The following is a 24804-nucleotide window of genomic DNA, read 5'->3' on the forward strand; positions in this document are numbered from 1 at the left end:
AATTAACTTATGTAAACGCTATGAGACATTAAGAAAATCTTATCAATAAGAAACTACCGATAATTAAGGCGCACAAATATAGTTAGGCGTCATACTGTCTTCTTGTTTCATTCTTCCATTAAATAAGCAATTTAAAGAAAGGTATTAGTTATAAATTAACAATAACCTTAATACTATTGGCATCCTTAAAATAATGTGGCATCTTAATCAAGATTGTCATTTAAACATTTGAAGACCAACGTCTATACTTAAATTCATGAATGTTAAGCAAAGTCAATTTTTTTTTAAGATTTCAATTTCAAACACTACATAATATATTGCTTAACCTCAGCATTCACACTTATCTTTGTAAAATGAAATGACACACAAGATATAGTTCGTGGCAAAAAAGAAATTAAGTTAATCATCGCATCCATCACTAGGCAGAGATATTTTCTGGAGTACTCCCTAGGGAGCCTTCGCGAATCGTTCAGATCGTGAAGCATTCTCTCTGGGCACGAAACTGTCAGGCAAATGATGATTCGCGGAATATTTCTATGCATTAGTCGAATTACTATCTGAATGGAGCCACATTAAACAGAGTACATATCGTCTTTTCGCATTAAAAGTGTACAATTTCCCAAAATATTTGAAATTGAGTTAATATGCGGAATCATTTGGTATCATAACCAGTATTTTTCTCATAAATACTGTCAAAAGAGCGTAGTTTAGTTTTAGTTTTTTTTTTTTAGTTTACCAATTTTTTGACTACTATTAACAAAATTAATAAATAATTTTATCTTACTTTAAAAGACACATATTTTAACTGATAAAAAATAAATGTTGCAAAGATGATTAATATTAAAAAAAAATAACATGTTAAACCTTTAAAACACTCTCCTGTAAAATTATTAACTTTTGAGATTATACAGTTTTAATGCGAGAAGACGATATCACCTTGATTTTAACGTATGAGCTAAGTTAAGATTCCTTCCTAAAGTCATTCTGCTTACTTGTAGCTCATTAATTCTCTCATTAATTCTGACAAAACTAAAAAGCCTTCTTAAAGCTTTAAGCATATCCCAAATAGGAGATTTTTATACTGACTGAAAATAATTCTAACAGTATTTTGTAGTATACATTCACGCGAAAATCACGCTAACGTTAGTGGATAATATAAAAATTTCACAACCACAAATATTTCGAAGCCCAAAAAACTACATATATTAAAAGTCACATAAGATTTGCAATTCAAATACAGTGAAAGCACATCCATTCAAACAGCAAGTCACAGTGTATAACTTTGCTAAATTAGTATCTATTGTACAAACAAGGTTGAGTGGGGCGACTCGCGAGGGCATGTACCCTTCAATTAGAATTAGCGGAATGAGAGGGCTCATGGAAACTCCTTGCGACACAAAATAACATAAGTCAATAGTATTCAACCCTACCGGCCTTTTCAGGAAGGTAATTGCGCCCCGTGAACTGGTTCTCTCCACTTCCTAAAAGCTAATGGAGGAACAACACGCATTCAAATCTGAATAATAACGGCTATTATTCAACGTTGTTGGTTATCCTTATCTTCAGTATCTCATCCACTTGTCCGATTTTCGGGCATTTGTATCAAAATAAAATAAATAGAATGTAATATTAAATTTAATTTAATTGTAATTTGGTCTTTTTTTATTGCTTAGATGGGTGGACGAGCTCACAGCCCACCTCATGTTAAGTGGTTACTGTAGCCCATAGACATCTACAACTCAGTCTCAGTATAGTTACAACGGCTGTCCCGCCCTTCAAACTGAAACGCATTACTGCTTCACGACAGAAATAGGCGGGTGGTGGTACCTACCCGTGCGGTCTCACAAGAGGTCCTACCACCAGTAATTACGAAAATTATAATGTTGCGGGTTTGATTTTTATTACGCGATGCTATTCCTTCACCGTGAAAGTCAATCGCGAACATTTGTTAAGTACGTAACTTATTCAGATCTATTGGATCAAATGCTGACTCTAAGCTACTTACATACATACATAGATACTGCCTAAAACAAGGTCAAGGAAACAATTGGTGCTTCACACCGCCGATGTTTCCTGCTTACTTATATCGTAATTATACCGTTTCAAGTCAAGAACGCAAAGACCTTGCCTCCAATTCTTTATTCCGTACAGTGCCCGGCCACATCCTCAACAAACAAACACAATCTTTATTTTTGTACAAGCAAGTAAATAAAACAACCGTATTATTTCGGCCATACGTTTTCCCTGAGCGTTCTTTTCATTAAACAATACAAGAGTTGTGGACGCAATCCGAGGCGGTCCCTGCTAAACCCTGCCCAGTACCTATTTGTTGGAGCCTAAACAAATAAAGTAGTTTCAGGGAAAACAGATCAGTTAACTTGTTAAGTGTGTGAGTACGCCACCTTCTGATGGAGATCCGTTGAATCTGCTTGATACATTTTTTTGTTATCGAAAACATTATTTGTGTAAAATCTTTTTTGTCTTCGTCTATATATTTTCCTGCTGTTTTATTATTGTCCTTCAATAGATTGTATAACTTCCTTTTTGGAAATACGTTACTAACTGAAAATAAATTAGTTTTTTTTTTTTTGCTTAGATGGGTGGACGAGCTCACAGCCCACCTGGTGTTAAGTGGTTACTGAAGCCCATAGACATCACGCAAATGCACCACCCACCTTGAGATATAAGTTCTAAGGTCTCAAGTATAGTTACAACGGCTGCCCCGCCCTTCAAACCGAAACGCATTACTGCTTCACGGCAGAAATAGGCAGGGTGGTGGTACCCACCGGCGCGGACTCACAAGAGCTCCTACCACCAGTAAAGTTTATTGAATAATATCAGTTTCACACTACAATATAATATATTAAAATCGAAAAGTCAACTTACTCATTTTAAATATAGATTTGCGTGAATGATAAATATAAAAATAACGCACTAAATATTGTCGCAGAGAATTTTCAAAAATAAATGTAGAAATCGAAGCCGATTTTCTTTTTGTATCATAACATGAATTACAGATTGTAAATACGCTACAATATTACATAATTGCACATTACCTTTTGTAATAATTCGGTTAATTGTTTTCAAAATTCCCTGCCTCACACCACACAGTGACGGTTCGAACAAGATTAGAGGATTTCTCACTGAGCTCGACACATTGAGGTAATCCGATAAGTGATTGACGTGTTTATCATTAAATATGTAACTCACGTTGGGGTAGAGCGGAAGCTCTGAATTCCTTTCTTAATCTTATTGCGTTCTTGTCGATGTGTTTTCAAGTCAATTTCAAAATACTCAGTGTCTGTAACAACATACAGCATGTCTTTCCTGGGAAGTTTTCATTTGTTTTTGTTGATTCCGAATGCCAAATGTTTTCACTAAAGTTGCACTAAAGGAAATCGAACTCGATATACTCTTACAGCAATCTAGTATCATATGTTATTTAACGAGACTTTTTACACAAATAAATTTTTTGTATCCGGTCAATAGCCTCGTTCCAATTCTTATAGTCCTACTCTTCCTACAGTTTGAATTGTCACAAAAATGAAATATTTCATTACGGATAAAATTCAAAATTCGCCGAAGGATGAAAGCAACCCTTTCCATTTCCGTGGGTCATAAATCACGCTGCCGTCAGAGTGAGACAACAATAGGCTCTCGGTGCGGTCGGTATTTTGAACACTTTGAACGCTTTTAATTAAAATGTTAAGAATTTGTATGCGGGCGGCTGCCGGATGTCCAATTAAATGAGACCTTAGTTCCTGCGCGGAAACGAAGCACGCTAAAGAATCGAGAGGGCGCCTTCTTCACTGGCTGCTTAAACGAGCGTGCATGTGTATACGTATTGTGTGAATATCACGCAATTTGACAAAGAGCACGTTAAGAAATAGCTCGAGTCGTGGATAACAACGAAAGCGAGAAATATTTTATTTGGCTCACGTGTACAGAAGCGAACTTCACATGAGCGCAGCGGTCGGTCGATGTGTTATTTTGGGTTTATCTCGGTTCGTTAAATCGACTGCATGTAGCGTTTGTCCAAATTAACATTGTAAAAACTGGATGGAATCGGCCGCCTAAAAATACGTGGAATACGTTAATTGTATAACGAAATTCGTGTTCTATTTTTTAAGACTTTCCTATTATTACTTTTTTTATGAAAATGACAAAATGATTCACAAAACGGCAAAAAAAGGAATTAAAGAAGAATAGATTTACTGTCGACCGTAATAAAAGTGAAAAGTAAAAAAATATATAATTCAATTAAATACTTTAACAATATTTGAATTTAGAAGTGTGAAATCTTTCTTCAATGATACGTTGCTGGAATGTGGAAGAGAAGTATTTACTCACCTAATAGTGAGCTAATCATTGGCATTATCATTGGCATAATTACACATTTATATGTCTAAATGCCCGGTGTATTCGTTGTTGCTGGGAAAATCGAGGCACCGAGTACCAATTTTTTTAGGAAAAAATACGTAACTCACATTCACAAATAACTTTCACGATAGCGAACTAACGTTAACAAATCAAAATCACAAAATTAGTTGTGTATTAAATGGCTAAATAAATCATACAATAAACTACATAAAATTTGAAAAAAAATACGCATTAAATAATGGTAAGTAAATAAATAATAGTAATAATATTATAGTATATACCAGCAAATTTTCATAGCGATCGAGTTAAGGAAAGCGTGTTGAAAAAAACATAATCGAAAACACGAATGTCTGTTCTGAGTTGTGAAGCAATTGCAATAAATCTCGTAACATTCAACTCTTTCGGGGCAGATGCGAAAGTTTTGCAATATTGACGGGACCTAAGACCGCAGCTACGTCGCGTTGTCGTCTCGCTCTTATGTAATACCTTAAGATTACAATATTGTAACGAGTTAATAAATAAAACATCTGTTTGCTATCATCTTTCACTTAGCGATAATTGTTTATTTAGTGAAAACTTGACCGAGACTCGATGAAAGGGAAATTATGCAACTTGTAGAAACGAATATGACACTAAAAAGAGATAAACATATACCTACTAAAATTTAGCCTGCAGGGAAATGAGATAGAATCTATATATTAATACGTGAAGCAAAAACTTTGTATCCCTTTTTACGAGAATTGCGCGGACGGAGGAGTATGAAATTTTCCATACTTTAAGAGAATATAGAGAAAAAGTGCACAATGCTAATATTTTTTTAAAATAATGCATGAAAGATATATTAAATAAATAAAGAAAACATTACACACACTACATACTATGTATTTGACGCACACACGCATGCATACTTTATATTGTCAAACTTTTGTTCTTGGCGTCTGTTGTCAAATTGAGAATAGATTTAATATTCTTTGCCTTTGTTAATATTTTTTATATTGTAGTCTTGGCGAAATTTGTGATTATAGAAGTATAAAATACAATCATAATACTGTACAAATTTACAATTCCAATTAATTATAGTCGAATTTCGACTACTGCGGGACCTTTAGTACTTCATAAGTACATAAGGTTTCACTTCTACCGCGTATGAACTGCACAGGTTTTAATAGTAGCAGAACCAGCGCCCCTGACTGTTAGGCCGATAGTCAATTCCCACTGTATGTCCGATTCCCGTAGGACAGAAAATCCTGGTTTAGAGACCATTTTATTTATCTATATATTAATACGTAAAGCAAAAACTTTGTACCCATTTTTGCGAAAATTGGGCGGACGAAGGAGTATGAAATTTCTCACACTTATAGAGAATATAGAGAAGGAGTGCAGAATACTAATTTTTTTTTTTTATTATGCGTTAATAATACTTTAAATCAATAAAAAAAACATCACACCTATATACTCTTTGTCTATTGTCAAACTTTTGTTTTTGCTTAAAGTCTATGGTCAAACTGAGAATAGGTTAATATTGTTTATTTTTAACATTACTTGTCTATAATGTGGTCTTGGCGTGCACACGGCCCACCTGATGGTGAGTGGTTACCGTCGCCCATGGACTTCAGCAGTGCCAGAGGCAGAGCCAAGCCGCTGCCTACTGTTAAGTACTCTCCATAAGTCTCGTTTGAAGAAAGACATGTCATAGCGCTCGGGAAACATCGTGGAGGGGAGCTCATTCCATAGCCGGATGGTAAATGGCAAAAAAGACCCCTGGAAACGCACTGTGGATGACCGCAGTGGCTCCAGGTAGTATGGATGAACTCTACTCCGGTGGCGGGCGGTGCGATGATAAAAACGAGATGACGGTATCATCTGGAACAATTCCTCAGAGCACTCCCCCGAATTTCTCTACTGCAGGACCACTACTTATTTTAAATTCTCCACATGGACGCGCGATCTTACGGCCGGTATGACGTCAACGTCGACGTAAAATATTTCTAAAAAGACATCGTTGACGGCACTTCTATAAAACTCTTTAAATCCTACTTGAGTTTTTGTTTCAGGTTCGAAGCTTGTTGCTCTTTACAAATATTTGTGCCGGCGCACGTGTGCCACTATTCTATTGATATTGTTCTAAAACCGGACTCGTAACTTTTCCAATATAGACGCCGAGCGGGGCGCATGCAAACAAATTGCACTCGCAGACGACTGAATGCCTCCATTCGAAATTCAAATTTGACATAAACGTTAAAAACAAAAGTTTTTTTTATCTCAAATAGAATAGTTATTACATTCCAAAAGAATATTCTTGGGAAAACGCAATCTAAAAGAAATAAAAATGTATGTTCATAGGAAAGGTTAGTTTATTGAATGAGATAATGAAATAAAAGAACTTGAAAATATTGGTGACGCCTATCTATTGTTTTCTTCTTCCTTCATTCGTTCATTTAACCGCTCAATTGGTTTAGTTAGACCTATTTGAACTACAAATTTCTACACTTTTCAATATGGGCTGTCTTATTCGCCCATGTTTCAATGATTGGTTTGCAAACATAGATTAAAAAAAAACTTTTTCTTAAGGCTTCATACCCCACTGATGTTAATTTATTAAACGCATACACTTCATGTAGTAGACGCCACTTATCTTGAGCTGTGAGGTCGTTGTGTCAATTATAGTATATAACAGTTGTCTCATCCATCAATCCGGAACGTCTGAATGGTTTTCGGCGGTGATAGAAGGTTGATACTACTTATGGTCTCAAAATACCTCATCTCTCTACGTCCAAGAAAATATTTAAGAGACCGTGATTAAAAAAAGTTTCCCTTCTTGAAAACACCACACATCCTGTAATCTCACTGGCGAATCACCGTATAATGCAACCAGAAAAAAAATATCCTTATCTCGTTTTTGTTGGCTGATTACAAATAGAAACGCTGTTTCGAGGGGAATTTTTGTAGCCAAGATAAAGTCACTTTGTCAGGCTATCTATAATTTATCGTAGCGACGACAGAACCGTCGCCTCTGCTCCCCCACTGTTTTCTTTGTCTGTTTTATTGCATCTAGTTAGAAGGCATTTTATGGACCCCTAGTAATCCCCTGACGTCTTTAAGACTCTCTCACATACAGCATAGATTTTCGGTATAGACGAAAAACAGATAAATTTGAGAGGATATTCTTGCGCCTCTGAACTGCATTACTTATTTGCCACTACAGCGGATTACAATAGTGAAAACAGGTTTTACGTATATTAATTAGTAATATTAACTACAGTACATTTTCATTAAAGTTCGATTGAATTACATACTTTATTTTGTATCAGCACGAAATATAAATGGTGCCAACGTAGATGCACTGCGAAAACAGTCGCTTGAATTAAACCAATAATTTTATTTACTATGTAAATTTCATTTATAAAAGTACTGACAACATTGACGACTTCATTCCGATTCGATCATTGGCCGCGTGTGCGTCATGTATATTGATGAGAGCGATTCTGATTTTCGAAATGGCCGCTGTTTTATTTTTAATTTCCCACAGAGCGAAAGTTTTTTTTCTAGATGATTTATTTCGTCGAGAATTAGAAACGAAAAATAATCACGGCGAGGACACGAAAATAATTGTAGGGTCTGACCATCAATCAGAAAGCTCGGAATTAGATAAAAGAACACAAAAACATGAATGACTGCCCGAACAATAGACGTCGTTGACGATCGTCGTACACACAAAATGGCGGCCGCGGTCCGCCTTTTGGCGGGAATCATTGGAGCGTATAATTGACAAAGGATACAGACTTTGTGCCGTCGGCTAGTAGCAGCTATCGTGTCCGTTGAATTTTCCCGATTATAATACAAACTTTCCACGATCTTCATTATCTATATTAACGCAAAATAATATATGTAGTTTAAAAAAAAGGAAGAAAACAATTTTTCCAAATTTTCCAAACAATCTTAGATAACATCGTTCTCTTATATTTGACCGGTTCAGGTTTCGGTACAATGAATTATCGACGTGAGTTCTTTCGTGAAAAACCTACCAAACGATACGAATTATTGTGCAATCATACGAACCGCATCTACCCATACCGTGGGGAGATTAGAGTCGTGAATTGCGTAAACAAGATTATAGGCTTAATGACAGTTTGTATACTTAACAGCAAGTGTTGAAGTCATAGAATAGGGTAAAGCGTATGTAAAACGATAATTGTTAAAATCTCCTGTAAATAACATACATAGTAAAAGCAAACCAAGCTAAATAAATATTGTACACTTAATTATGCTTAGGGATCCATCTCTAAGAGATTTTTGCAAATCTCAAAACATGCCAACGGCGTTTTTCGATTTGCAACACAGATGAGATTATGAGCTGGTTTTGTTTGTGTAAGATTGCTTGATTACATCATGCCACTTCGTTGGTCAACAAAAAACGGTTAGGGCATAAAATATGAGCGGGGTTGGGGCTCCCGCAAATTGGCTCCCCTTACTTTGCCAAATTATGGTCGTTTCCCTTATTTCCAGTAGCCGGACCCCTAGCCAATTGATGGAAACAAATGCAATCGCATACAATATCTAAAATGTCTGGCTTTTGTGTGAAACATAACCTCACTTAAGTATTTACAACTAATGTTTTTGGTGTAACGAATTTTATACATAACCTATAAATTATGTATAACCTGGGGATTGAAAAAGCTAAAACATCGCGGACTTTACATAAACATTAGTAGAAACCTTCGTATACGTCACGTTACGCTTGGACTATCGCTAATTGTGTGATAAATACATATAAATTTCTTGAGGATTTTTATAATCCAAGCGCATTAGGTTCGGTATTCATCAATCAGGACATGAAACTATTAATATATAGACTTCACGATTCATTTGCAATCATATAAAGCTCCAACCATTTGAAACATTCAATTCAATTCAGAATTCAAAAGCGAAGCGAAACGTTCAATGTTATTTAAACAATACAAAAATAAATTTAAAAACAAAAACGTTTTTTAGTTAGAATTCCTGTCCATTTATTGCTCGAATAACCGTTTTTATAATTCCATTTCAATAAAATACTCGTAAAAATTGAATCAGAGGTCGAAACGAGCAGGTCTACAGTATGTCGGATCCTAAACAAAGAAGTGCTATTAAAACTTTATGAAATTGCCATTTAAAACTCTATTGCAATATCAATAAAATTCAAGTTGAAATCCGTTGGGAGCAAACGGAAGTTTGTCTGTTAAATCTCAAAAACATTATGTAAGTCACACCGGTTATTCAGCTGTGTTATAATTGGTAAAGTTTACCTCATAATTTCTTTAAGAAATTTCTGTACTAAATATCTTAATTAAGGGTTGAGGCAGTTTCGCAATTACGCAAGACAGTGCGCAGGTATGACTTGACAACTTTAATGAATTGCCACAACTTGTCACACAATTCATTATTAAATTGTGTATTCAGAAGACATTAGCTATGTACTGACGTAAAACGAATGCACTAAACTGGTGATAAATACGTTGGGTAAAAACTTATACTTATTATCCTATTTTGTCATAAGTTTTGACCTTTGTTTTCGGTCTGTTGTGAAGGAACAGGATAGAATAAATTAAAGCGCTTTTTTCACATTAAATTAACGTATATTTTTAACAAAATCTTTCAAAAATCAAAAGCCAAATACCACCTCCATTATAAGTAGAAGCTGTTAACTCACTGACATTGCTATTTTGAAAACAAAATCTGTATTAGCCATCTGTATTACCACTACATTCGCGGTGTTTCACAATAAAGATGATTTGACCTTTTTCCGCCTGAAGGATTTTTCCATACACAAAAGGTCTAGTCTAGATTGTAATCTTTGTGCTAGTAATATCTCGGAAAACAACCATTGTGCTTTAAATGAACCTGAAAATAGAGGATCTCAGAATGTGAACTTTTACTCGACATATTGTGTACGCAATATTGTCCGAAAAATCTTTGTCCACTTTCACAACAATTGTGTTTATGTCATATTCTTCGAATGTTTTTTTTTTACTTCCATAACCCTCAAGGAAGTTCAAATAAAATTGATTTAATGTATGTCATTACGTGATCGTCCGTCGCTCATCTTATTAGTATTGACTACATTCTAAATTTTCAAAAGTTCTATTTCTCTCTCACAACATTCATTCTTCCCAAACTTCTACTTTATACTACTAATCACTGATGCATTGCTTTCACAGCTTGCATACTTCATGCAGTCATTGCGGTATACTAACAAATCGCACATTTTTCCGTATTGTTTCAATATATGTCCTTAGACCTATCTCTTTCGTCTTACATTATCATCTCAATATAGCTTAAATAAAAAAAATAACCGATCCAAAGAAAAATCTATAATATGCCTTATTTCTACCTTGACCTAATAACGTCATGTTGCGAGATGTATTAGATTCCGTGGGGTTTTCTCGACATCAAATCGATTATTTTTGTTCACTTTCATAATTTTGTAAAATTATAAAATCGTTGATTTGGGTTACATATCTGTACCTGTTATGTTATTTTTATCCAAACATCTTCTTTATACCATAAACATTAGTTTTTTTCTTAAACATGGTTCATACGGAAATAGTTTAAGAGGTTGCGGTCTCATACTTGTCTCTCCTCACTAACAGCCTAACGATTTTTTTATTCACCAGTAAGTCTGTCATTTGGCTCATAACCCACCTGATATTGAGCAATTATTGAAGCCCATGGATATCAAAATATAAGTGCTGCCACCTATCTTGAAGCATGAGATCTAAATTCTATAATAGCAGTTCTAGCCTTCGATCTGGAATGGATGGTGGTATCAATTCGTGCGGGCTTACAATTCCTATCACCATCCATCGCGAGATCAAACAGTAACGTGTCTAAACACATCAAAGTGAATTGTTTCACCTTATCCTACACGAAACCAAACAAGGGACCTGCAATGAGACACGATAAACGACCGTAAACAAAGCCTGCAATACGAACGTTCATTCCAACTAAATTCACCTGAACCCTCAACTCCAAGAGCGATTAAAACCACAAACAAACATTCGCCTAACAACTATGAGCTTGAATCTCCACCCTAAAGTGAACTATACCGCCCGAATAAAGTCGAATCAGTAATTAGAGACTCGCGGACCTATTCAAAGTGGAACTGTGCTTTGACCGACATCCTAGAAGAACTAAGTGGCCAGAAATAAGTTGTTTTACAACAGTTTATTATTTCGAGGTTTTTGAGGAGTTTTATAGGCGTATTATAAGTGAGCGAGCTTAGTTAGGCTAGTCGTAACTCTGAACAGGGTTCATTAGTTTTACGAGACCCAAATGTTGTAAACATAATTTCATTTCAGGAACGTGGTGTACAACCTAAGTCTCACGGACCTGACGGAGCAGCGGAGGCTGATCTGGTACTCACCCGAGAATGACGTCAAAATGTGCGTCGTTAAAGGAAAAGATGAGGTATGTAACGTTAATCTTATCTTATCTTATCTTATCTTTATACCTTTAAACGAGCAATTCTTGCATATATATAATCTGAATCTCGGAAACGGCTCCAACGATTTTTATAAAATTTAGTATACAGGGGATTTCGGGGGCGATAAATCGATCTAGCTACGATTTATTTTCAGAAAATGTTGTTTTTTTCGTGTTTTCAAAAATCAACTTTATGACTCTTCCCGACATCTATTGGCGAATAATAATACTATTTTTCATAATTGAGAGCAACTAAGTGCTTTAAAGACACAATAACACTAAAGCTATTTCAGAAGATGGCGTTGTTAAGCCACCCGAAGCCGATGAGTGTTTGGTTTAAGGTTAGACCAAGAAAATGAATTGTTTATTTATATTATTTGTGTCTTTTTAACTCACGTGTTCACTTAAAAATGCCTAATGATAATGGAAACGATCTTGGAATATTTTTTCATTTTATCAATATATAATTCGTATTTAAATATAATTTCTAAAAAACATAATATAACATAAAAAAAATACCGAGCAGAGCTCGGTCATCGTCTAGTAATAAATTAAGCTCAGCTACGCATCTATGCTGACATGGATACACTAACTCCGTAGAGCGTCTCCTACGTTGTAGTACCGTCTACGCCGTAGTAATATTTGCGTAGATAGCTGCTACGACAATTTCAATACAATGACTTATTTTTACTTGCAAATAAAACATATCTTCGGTCATACAACGCTATCCGTATAAATGATATTATACCAGAAGTCTTGCCAAAAAATCTGACAAAAATTGCCAAAATATCGTGAAGAATTTCAACACAATTGGATAAACGTAACTCGAATAGGATATATTTTGAACATCACAGAACAATTTATAACAAATACAAACAACACTGTATTATTCAGTTTTAATACCCATCGATATCTTAATCCAATTTCCAAGTCAATGCCTGGCAGGTGTTCTGTCTAAATGTCGGCAAATTAAAAAGGCAATCGACTGTGAACTCCGAGGCTCGGCAAGACGCGTCTCTATATAATCTTATTTTAGTTCAGGTTAATGAGCGGCCTCGTTTCAAGCCATTTCAGGATTGTGGCATGTGAATGAGTCCACGAAATTTTGCGAAAATACAAACTCTGGAATGCCGAAACGATGTTGTTGTTTAACGCTCGGAGAGAACATGTTTTACTTTGTACATTAATATAAAATCTCATTTTACTGATTGTCATTCTGAGCTGTTAATATACCTAGTCAGGTCATAAGTATTGTCACACAGTAAAAACTTTTCTTTTAGAATGCTGGCCACAAAAAAGTTTATTGAATTCGAATTTCAAATTGTTAATGAAAATAAAAATAGTACACATTTAGAATTTTACTCATTTTTAAATATGGAGTGGACGCTTAAAGCTAAGCGTCCACAGGTCGGTATCGTACGCATCGGACGCATCGCATTTAACGGATCGTAGTATTCTTTGTATAGAAAGTCATACAAGTGCGTCCACTAATCGGCATTGTACGGATCACACAGTGGCAATGCCGACACCGATGCTCCGAGAGGGAACTTTTGCGATGCGTGCTGATGACGTCATACGGAATGCCGACCAGTGGACGCACCCCGCGCGCTCGCGCCGCGTCATCCGCCATTTGTGGATGAATGTCAACAAGAAAATTGAATTTAGCTTGAGACATCCGAAAATTTTGGAAAAACTTGATGTCATCATTTAACAGATCAGGAAATAGTGCGTGGTATTCTCCATGTTCCGATCTCTTCCTGAATATATCGTGTATCCAGATATTATGTTTTCTTTTTTTTTTATGTTCCTGCGTTTTCTTCTTCTTCAGCTAACAAAAACAGCTAACAAACAAGCAATAATGACAAATAATTGTTCGCTTTCCTCCATTCTCACAAACACAGCTACGATCACTAAGAAAATCCGAATGAAGCTGGCATCGGCAATCCGATTGCTGGTACTTGCGTCAGCAATCCGATCGCTGCCGATACAGTGGACGCAATATGAAAAAATAATGCAGTTGATGCGATGCGTCCGATGCGTACGATACCGACCTGTGGACGCTTAGCTTAAAGAAGACCGTGTTGCAGTTATTGCGTTGCATCGTTGCGACGAAATTTTGATTTAAAAATTCTAATTTTTTATTTAATTACATTTCATTTCCAAAAACAAATAGAAACACAACAAATAAAAGAACAAATACAAACAATAGAATTTATTTCATAAAATTGCATTAATTTCCGCAAAACTTAAAGCTTCTGAAACTATAAATAAACACACGCTATATCTGCAATGTGCTTAAAATATCTATAAAAACCGACCATTTAAAGAAACACTAAACAATTCAACGGACACGTTAACTACTTTTTACGAGCAACTGTATTATTTCTCGGTAACGATAATTAAGATAAAATTGTGTGAAATACCTTGTTGTTTTATAACTGAACGTTGGTTAAATTAAAGAGTTCTGTTGGTGGTTAATTTCATTAGGCTAATTGACGTTTTCCTTTGTTAACGTGATGAAAATTTTGAAGTGAAAACTTCTTTAGAATCGTTGTGATTTCAAACCGGATGCAACGGAAAAAACGACAGGTAAGAGACACAAATACAAAAGAATGAGACAGAAATATACATACTATTTAATACAGCGCCATCTGTGAGATTTTTTAATACTAACGTGTGTATGAAAGCTCTTGTAGTGAATTTTAATTTAGGATTATACGTGAAATTAAAATATCAATTCACAGAGGGCGCTACCTTACAATTATTTACTAATGACAAAATTTTACATATACTTAAGACGTTTAGGATAATTGTATTTTAATTTTGGAAGGTTTCACTTCTACCACGTGTGAATTGCACACATTTTGTTTTTTTATTATTTTATAAAAGTTATAGAAGGGAAAAGGTTTCATAACTGTAAAGAAATAAATTTTATATCAATGACGTTTTATCATGGAGCATGTATACGTGTATTACGTTATTTTGAAGTCGTCGTGGCCTAAAGGATAAGACGTCCAGTGCATTCGTGTTGAACGATGCACCAGTGTTCGAATCCCGCCGGGGGGTACAAATTTTTCTAATGAAATACGTACTCAACGAATGTTCACGATTGACTTCCACGGGACCTCTTGTGAGTCCGCGCGGGTAGGTACCACCGCCCTGCCTATTTGTGCCGTTAAGCAGTAATGCGCTGAGGTTTGAAGGGCGGGGCAGCCGTTGTATCTATACTGTGAGACCTTAGAACTTAAATCTTAAGGTGGATGGCGCATTTACGTTGTAGATATCTATGGGCTCCAGTAACCACTTAACACCAGGTGGGCTGTGAGTTCGTCCACCCACATAAGCAATAAAAAAAATGGAGCCTACAAATCTTCTAGAACTTCTGCATGAAATTTTATAACATTGAAACGACAACACAGACGTTATTTATTGGTAACTGATATGAGATAGACAGATATTTCTTGGGACCTGCAGTATGATTTTATTTGATTACATCCAAATAATTTGTCTACTAACAAAATATTCATTCGTTCTGTTCCAAAACGGAATAACTAGACCGATTAATGTAACTGCAACCATTTGGCAACGTGAGAGGCAGTTTAATAAGTTCCTGCTCTACTGATGATAGTTGCGAAGCTCAAGCAAAGTAAACGAGGCGTCTAATGAGAACAATTAGTAATATAAGTCTAAGTATCCAACTTAGACTAGGTACGGTAATTTAAACGAATTGTTTGGGTGTAAACTGTTTTTTCCTGCTTTAATACATAAAGGCTTCGAAGATCATTAAAATTTTTTCGAACAAAATACTTAATAAATACTTAATAAAATTTAAAACGAACGAATGTAATCGATAATAAATATTTCTTTGATGCCACTCTCATTAAGAATTTGAGTAAGAAAGTATTAGTAGAACATTTGTAATTTAAAACTGATTTTTATATAAAGTAACAGACTTTAAAAGAATTCAATTAAGTATCGTTTCTTCATACAAAAAGTTTGGGTGATTATATTTCTCCTCAGTAACGAAATACTTCCTTTTTGTAACACATAAAGAACAGCTTTTCTTTAAATATACCGAAATCGCCCACTAAATACTATTTGGAAATACCAAAAAACACCGTTTTTAATATATTCTTATTAAATAATATGAATTGTTTTAAATAATTTTAAGTTTTCCAATGCTATTGAATAGTGACAACACTATCACGTAATTTACTCTAAACTAGACATGAGTTCAATAACTTTTATTGTTTAATTTCGCGCTTTATAATTTTCGGCCTTCCCAAAATTTTATGGTTTTCGTGGTCAAGGACGATTAAGGTGCTGTCGTCAATATTACAATATTGTAAAAGAAAAAAAAAAATTTTATATGTTATATTGACAGTACACTTTTCTCTGTACATAGATAGACTTAACAGTTTCTTGAACTCTGACATTTTGTTGGACTTGAAGTTTCATCTTCATGATAATCGTATACCAGGTGCTAGATATGTGTCAATCATCTTCTCTATTAATTCGTGCACCATACTTATTTTATTTAGCGAGTATTTGGAGTTGTCAAATCTTATAACATGGTTGGCACGACTGTCCAGATTGTATTGACAAACTACAGACTTGCTTGCACGGCGACTCTTGACATCCGCAATGTACTCTTTCTAAATATGTGCCTGAACTGTGTATGAGAGTCACAACCCAGCTTACATCTACACTATTATGGTACACTTAACAAATCTCTAGTCACTTAACGAACTTCACAAGGCACAGTTTCTTGTCTATAAAACTATTTTATAAACGCATACCTAAAACAGTCTTCAATTATGTATGTTACTCCCTTAATTATATACCTAACGGCCTAAGGGATAACACGTCCGGTGCATTCGTATCTAGCGATGGACCGGTGTTCGAATCCTGCAGGCGGGTACCAATTTTTCTAATGAAATACGTACCTAACAATTGTTCACGATTGACTTCCAAGGTGAAGGAATAACATCGTGTAATAAAATTCAAACCCGCAAAATTATAATTTGCGTAATTACTGGTGGTAGGACCTCTTGTGAGTCCGCACGGGTAGGAACCACCGCCCCACCTATTTCTGCCGTGAAGCAGTAATGCGTGTTTCGGTTTGATGGGTGGGGCAGCCGTTGTAACTATACTGAGACCTTAGAACTTATATCTCAAGGTGTGTGGCGCATTTACGTTGTAGATGTCTACGGGTTCCAGTAACCACTTAACACCAGGTGGGCTGTGAGATCGTCCACACATCTAGGCAATAAAAAAAAAACATATAATTTCAAATTTCAAGTAGTAATCTCATAGTATATACTTCATCCACTATATCACAAAAAAGCGGAGATCGATAGAAATTCTGCAACATTGTATGGTTATTCTAAAACAAGAAGAAACAGTAAGATAAAAATGCACTAAAATACCAATAGATAGATATACGTAGAATAGGTATTCTGTGAAAGTAACAAGTCCTTCGAAAGTCGGTAGTACTCTTTGCAAGTGATTGCTCGCCGCTCGTGGGACTAGAGAAATTCAGGATCGAGATTGCACGAGAACGATGGTGACACAAAATAAATGCAATACAGATGTATAAATCTAATAATGTTTAATATGTTTCATATAACAAAAACTAATGCATGATGCATTATACAAGCAATCCCTCTATTTTGTATTATAGAAAAAGTTTCAATTGAAAGTTTTTGACATTTAATCGTACACAAGTCGTACACACATATACCGTCTGAGCACTCTTTTCAAATCTCGTTTGTGAAAGGAAAAGATATTAATATCGTATTGTTGTTATTATTGTATGTATATGTATATGCAGTGCCGGATTAACCATGTAGCAAGAGAAGCAAGAGCTTAATTTTTTGAGTGACTTATTAAGAAAAGTTGTTTGTATAAACGTGTATAAATTCAATCAGCCTGATAATCAGCTCTACAAAAAGTCTGACGTATGCAAGCACTCTTACCCGACACAGTGTGGATGTGTAGCAGAATTGAGAGGGCTCGATTTAAGTTGTTAAAATTATATATTTATTTGTAAGATTAATAGTCTACATTATTATTAGTATAATTTAGTAACCATATACCAAAAACTTATTTTCTAGAATAAACGTAAAGACTATTGATTTGTTTTTTTACCAATTTATACTTAAGAACCCATAGTAGATCAAGGGCTCTTTGAAATAATTTGCTACGGGCCCCGCGCTGGCTTAATCCGGCACTGTGTATATGTATGTAGTTTTTCCATATAGTAATTTCATTGATCAAAAAACAATTTCTGGCCATGTTCTTCATCGGCACAAATCCATTTGTACTAATTAATATTTTCAGTCGTTGCATCCCCATTCAAGTTACTACAATGAGAAATATTGTGCATATAGCTTTTTAATGTTAATCTCTCTCTACTTTTGAAATCAAAATAAGTTATTTCATTGACTTTGACAATATCGAAATAATATAGTTTAAAAAAAAATTTGTTTGAAATCATTATTTTCATATGATCCTTCTGTAATGATTCTCTGTTTCGTAACAGTACATATCGTCGTAACGTGCTCCGAATGCAGTCGGTTCCTAAATAAATTTGCAGGAATTCAATTGACTTCGGGTTTTTTCTTGTTTTTCAACTGATTTTGCCTAAATCAATGTTCACAATTTGAAGTAAAACATGTATTTAAATATGAAAATCAATAGATTTAACAGGGACAAGCCTTTTTAAATATACTAGAGGTCCCGCAGTAGCCGAAATTCGACTATAATTAATTGGAATTGTATGTTTGTACACTATTATGATTGTATTTTATACTTCTATAATCACAAATTTCGCCAAGGCTACTCTATAAAAAAATATTAATAAAGACAAACAATATTTAATCTATTCTCAATTTGACCACAGACGTCAAGAACAAAAGTTTGGCAATAAATAGTATGCATGCGTGTGTGCGTCAAATACATGGTATGTAGTGTGTAGTGTTTTCTTTATTGATTTAATGTATCTTTTACGCATTATTTTAAAAAAATATTAGCATTGTGCACTTCTTCTATATATTCTCTATAAGTGTGGAAATTTTCATACTCCTCCGTCCGCGCAATTTTCGTAAAAAGGGATACAAAGTTTTTGCTTCACGTATTAATATATAGATGTGCTGTATTTTTAGTAATTTACATAAAAACTAAACTTTTCTGGCTTGTTAAAAGTCAGGATTCTAATGGCATTACTTTGTTTTATACGTCTGCCATTTCGACGCTCAAGGCCATTTTAGTCAGGAGCGAATACTGAGTTATCGAGACATCAAGTTGAAATAAGCGGCTAGAAATCATAAAAAAAGGCTTATAATTAAAAAAAAAAAACAAAAAGATATACCCATATTTTGTCACTTATCAAAACATACAGGGAAATGTCCGTTGATCGAAAATCATCAAACTAGCAAGATATAATATTTTTATTATGATACGGAGATTCAAAGATTTGCATAAAAGTACGGATTTTAAATAGATAAATATATTTTGATTACGTTTCAAACACAGAACATATAGAACGAAAGCTTCATAATAAACAATAGAATAGCAACAGTCGCATAGCTTCAATCAGAACAGAACTGTTACTAACATAGTGACAATCAAGGATGTCGCTTTTGAGATGCAAACAGCGTTAAACAAATTATGTTCTTAACAGGAACTTTGGGACCAATAGGACGATTTGTAAACTTAACTACTGGGTATAAACGTCTCCTCATTTTGTGCACAAGCCGCTTTGTGCCGCCCTACTTCTACGGCTTTTGGAACTTCTTCAGTAACGACAACCTCAGCCCACCTCAGCACGGTAAGCTGTCAAACAGATAAAGGCCAAGTCTTGTTATTTTCTTAACAAAATACTTAATATGTTAGGTTAATGAACTCTGATCTTTATGGCATATTTAATTTTCATTAATCAACTATTCAACTGGAGATTTGTTAAGTGAAAATTAAAACAAAATCTATTTGTTAATAAAGAACTTATTAATAGAGGAAGAGGTAGATCTAAGAAAAAAAAGGGATGAATTGCGTGAAAGACGATATGTGTAAGCGGAGAGTGAGCGAAGAAATGGTGTATGATAGAGGAGTATGGAAGGAGAAAACATATTGCGCCGACCCCAGGTGACTGCGAGAAGGGCAAGAGAATGATGATGAATAAAAATGAAACATGTTAGATCTAGTGAGTGATCATTAAAACCTAATGAGACTGGTTTTATTTAACTGATATTTCACGGTTCTCATCATTAGATCAACTCCACAATAGGCTTTTGGAGCGGCAAATCTTAATAGGAATTAGTGTGAGTATTACCGTATCTGATTAATAACAAGGCATACTACCACTTTACTGGTGGTAGGACCTCTTGAGAGTCCGCGCGGGTAGGTACCACCACCCTGCCTATTTCTGCCGTAAAGCAGTAATGCGATTCGGTTTGAAGGGTGGGGCAGCCGTTGTAACTATACTGAGACCTTAGAACTTATATCTCAAAACGTGTGGCGCATTTACGTTGTAGATGTCTATGGGTTCCAGTAACCACTTAACACCAGGTGGGCTGTGAGCTCGTCCACACATATAGGCTTTAAAAAAAAAGATATTACCATATAAGATATCGTAACTCATGCAGATTGTATCTTTATACAAACAACAACATATTATAAAGTTTTATCAGAAATGAAACGCGACGTCCCTATTAAGGATTGTGGGATGCGTTCGAGTCAGCTTGCGTAATGGCCACAGCTGACGCTCTTGTATGGAAACCTCTCACAAACTTACGACTGTTTCTTAGTACTTCGTCCTACTCACAAAACAATAATACTAGTTGAAGTAGCTGACTTATGCTTGACGAAAATAACTTTATGTAACTAATGAACTAAATAGCAGTCTTATCAGGAACGCCTCCGCATAAAAGAGTTTTTCTTTTGTTCTGAAAATCGTCATTTACATACGACATTAACTTTGTTTATGATTATTATCGTAATTTTTAGCCAGTTTTTCCCTAAATTATCTAAATATTAAATGGCGAGGCTCCTTTTTTTTATGCTATTTTGATATTTTTTTTGTTTGTTAGTTGAATAGTTGTGTCATTTATCTCGCTAAGACAAACTATAAACATATAATAAGATTTTTTTTTATTCTTAGATGGTGGACGAGCTCACAGTCCACCTGGTGATAAGTGGTTACTGGAGCCCATAGACATCTACAACGTAAATGCACCACGCACCTTGAGATATAAGTTCTAAGGTCTCAGTATAGTTACAACCGCTGCCCCATCCTTCAAACCGAAACGCATTACTGCTTCACGGCCGAAATACGCATGGCGTTAGTACCTATCCGTGCGGATTCACAAGAGGTCCTACCACCAGTAAAATATTATGCCTATAATTGCCTGGTCAATAAGCGAAATACACTACATAGCAAGACAATGAATTTCATAATCTTTTGGCGTGGATTCATTAAGGAAATGAAATGTCGAAGACGCCTCGCAATCGTCACGCTCGATGTTAATGCTGTCTCGATGTCTACGTGTATGACGGCGCGAACATATCTGTTCAGTCGCATCTGAATACCTACAGCGGCATCGAGTCGAACGGTTACGATAAGCTGAGAAGGCTAACCGATTTGAGCAATCACGGGCCAACTCACACCAGTGATTTCACTCCATCGCGATTTTAAAACCAAATAAATACCTTTTATGTAGTTTTCTTATAACTCCATGCGCGCAATGATGTTTAAAGTAATGTATCGTAAAACATATCGACGCTTGAAAGGCAAACGTGACTAAGCGACAATAACTGATTTATACATAAATGATAGGCAATAACCATATTCGATGAGCAAAAAAATGTATTTCTTGGTCTATTAAAATCATTTCAATCCTACAGCTAGATTCGTTAAAATATAAATTTTTTCAGGTATTTCGACTTTAAATTAGTCTACTGTAAAGTTCACGCATTGTCGCTTAGTCACGTTTGCCTTTCAAGCGTCGATATGTATACTACTCTGTTTATATCCTTATATTACATTGAGATCACATCCTAAACTGTGACTTTGAAGACAATGATCACTCAACAATTCACGTTGAAAACAACAAAAACTAAACACACTAAATAAATAAGCCCTAAGCGGAAATTTCCACTGGTTTGCCCAATTGCATTTAGGTTCACAATATCATTTCTCAGCATACACACCCATTAAGATTGCTACGGAATCTAGCAAATAGAACCGCCATCGAATTGGATAACTGCCCAATATCTGGGAGAACTATGGATATGCAAATGCAATCAAATTATGGCTCACACATGTACGTTGTGTTGTATGAATGGAAGATTTTTAAGATTAAAAACAGGTGTATATGTACATTAATTGATTCTGAATTGTTCAATAATAAAACTTGTGAATTTTAACTATGAAATTCAACAAAATTTTTGAATTTTTCAATACAGAACTTAAATAAGAATAAAGTCGAAAATAAACTGTTATGTATAAACTGTATTATACGTTTGAATAGACAATAAATAAAGACTGGTTTCTATTGCATGTTATTCCCGCTTACGTCTTGTGGCCATTGCTAACTGCGTCACGGAACCCAAGCCATGAAAATATATTTCTTTCTTCAGGATTTTTGTGTACTTTTACGTATCCAGATTAGACCCGATGAACGTAAAAGGTTTTTTTTTTCTTTTTCTTAAATGACCAATACTAAATAATCCTGTCATACGAATACTAAACATTTGAACTAAGATGAGTAAAATATAAGAGGTCATTTGAAAAACTAGGTGGTAGGATTTCATAAAGAACTTGCAGGATAGCCACAGTCATAACACGTATCATCGAATTATCAGCCAAGCTATCTCAGGAAACAAACCGACACGACGCGACGCGACGGTATATTCAAGCCGTCGTCGCCGGTAATTCGTGCGTAAAATATGACTTAGTAATCACAATGAAAATAACTTCAGCTTATCTATTAGATCCTATTTAGTTTCAGTGTAGAATATAAAATTAAGTCAAGTTAAAAAGTAACTAATCCAAATAAAATGTTCCATATTTAATCAAAATTTATTAGGTTTTTTGAGAACCTTTATGGATTGGTTTTGGTTCCGACAAAATACCAATTATTCTATGTTAAACTTAAAATTTAAATGTACAATATATTTTTTTGTTTCCAGGAGAGCTGTCAGAACTACATTCGCGTCTTAGTCTCGCTTGGCCCAGGACGGCTGTTGGTATGCGGCACGAATAGCTTCAAGCCTTTCTGCAGAGAGTACGGAGTCCAGCGAGACTCGTACCACATGGAGAGGGAGAAGTCTGGACAAGCAGTCTGCCCTTACGACCCTGAACATAATTCTACTGCTGTTTATGCTGGTACGCAAAAACTCTTCTCTACTGTCGCTTCAACCTAATTAATATAAGTTAAATAAGTAAATAAGTACTTACTGGTGGTAGGACCTCTTGAGAGTCCGCGCGGGTAGGTACCACCACCTCGCCTATTTCTGCCGTGAAGCAGTAATGCGTTTCGGTTTGAAGGGTGGGGCAGCCGTTGTAACTATACTTGAGACCTTAGAACTTATATCTCAAGGTGAGTGGCGCATTTACGTTGTAGATTCTATGGGCTACAGTAACCACTTAACACCAGGCGGGCTGTGAGCTCGTCCACCCATATAAACAATAAAAATAAATAAAAACATGTAGTGGGTGCCTTATTTATTTTAGCATCTCAGCTAAACCTGGTTAAAGTTAGTAGTATTTTAACAATTTATAGTTTTTCAATAAAATGTTCCAGAATTGTGATCGGTTCGTATCAATGAATGTGATGAGTAAGAAAATTAACATTCTGAAATATAATTACAATAAAAAACAAAATCATTTCGGCATTTGAGGAATAAGACAGCCATTACATAAATAAATACCGGAGGCGTGACGTTTTCAAATTGGATGGCGATATTTATGATGTGGAAAGAAAATAAGCTCAGAGCTGGTTTACTCTAAAAACGGGCACGATTTCAAAAAAGACATCCAATAAAATCAACCATTTCAGTAAACACATAAACCAATTAGTCAAACGAGCACAAATATATTTAATTGGATTAATGTAATCCACTTAGTGCTTAATGCATAGCATTACCACTGCCGTTACAGAGAACACGTTGCATTTGTGAATCGTGTAAGCTTACAGCGACGTACGGGGCTTCAAGGACTAAGTCCTTGGCTGGACTACATTGAGCTTAGTCTTCATACATAAAACTAGGGGCCCGCTCCGGCTCCGCTCGGATCTTTAACAAAAATTTCAACGATATTTGATGTTGTTTTATTTTGTAAAATAAAAGAATACTTATTGCGGCATAACTATAATAGTTAGACATGTGGTGTCGCGACACTCTTTCTGATTAATAATGTGTTCTACAAAGTCGTAGTATTATTCTATCATTAATAGTTTTCGCAGGGCACGCGATGTAAAGAATATTTTAGGTATTTTTTTTGCACCTTGGGTTACATTATTGGAGTTTTAGTAAGGATTCCTAATTTTTTTCAAAAAAGATTATAGCCTATGTTACTCCGGAATAGTGTAGCTTCCAAACAGTGAAAGAATTTTACAAATCGGTTCATTAGTTTCGGAGCCTATTCAATACAGACAAACAAATAAATCTTTCCTCTTTATAATATTAGTATAGAAGTATAGATTGGTGTGTTAGTTCTTAGAATTTCTTTAGAAGTGTCACAATCTTGTAACTTGCAACTTAACACACATAATACAATCTTATAATTGAAACACATAACTTAGTCTATTATTAAGATATGAGCTCTAAGGTCTCAATACAGTACAACGGCTGCCCTACCCTTCAAACCAAAACGCATTACTGCTTCTGCCTACGCGTGCAGACTCACAAGACGTTCTATCACCTGTAGTTACAAAAATTATAATTATCTATTAACCTCGTATG

General features: G+C 35.2%; 1 protein-coding gene across 4 annotated transcripts in view; it reads left to right on the top strand.

Annotated features, from left to right (window-relative positions):
- Window positions 1-24804, top strand: part of Sema1a (semaphorin 1a) — a 461552-nt gene that overhangs the window by 412142 nt on the left and 24606 nt on the right. For all 4 annotated transcript variants that reach the window (XM_089735294.1, XM_089735292.1, XM_089735293.1 and 1 more), the window contains exons 4-5: window positions 11718-11826; window positions 23032-23227. In XM_089735294.1, the coding sequence (XP_089591420.1) occupies window positions 11718-11826; window positions 23032-23227 (305 nt within the window). The remainder of the gene's footprint in view (window positions 1-11717; window positions 11827-23031; window positions 23228-24804) is intronic.

This window comes from Bombyx mandarina, chromosome 19 (genome assembly GCF_030267445.1).
Source record: "Bombyx mandarina strain Sakado chromosome 19, ASM3026744v2".
Classification (NCBI taxonomy): domain Eukaryota; kingdom Metazoa; phylum Arthropoda; class Insecta; order Lepidoptera; family Bombycidae; genus Bombyx; species Bombyx mandarina.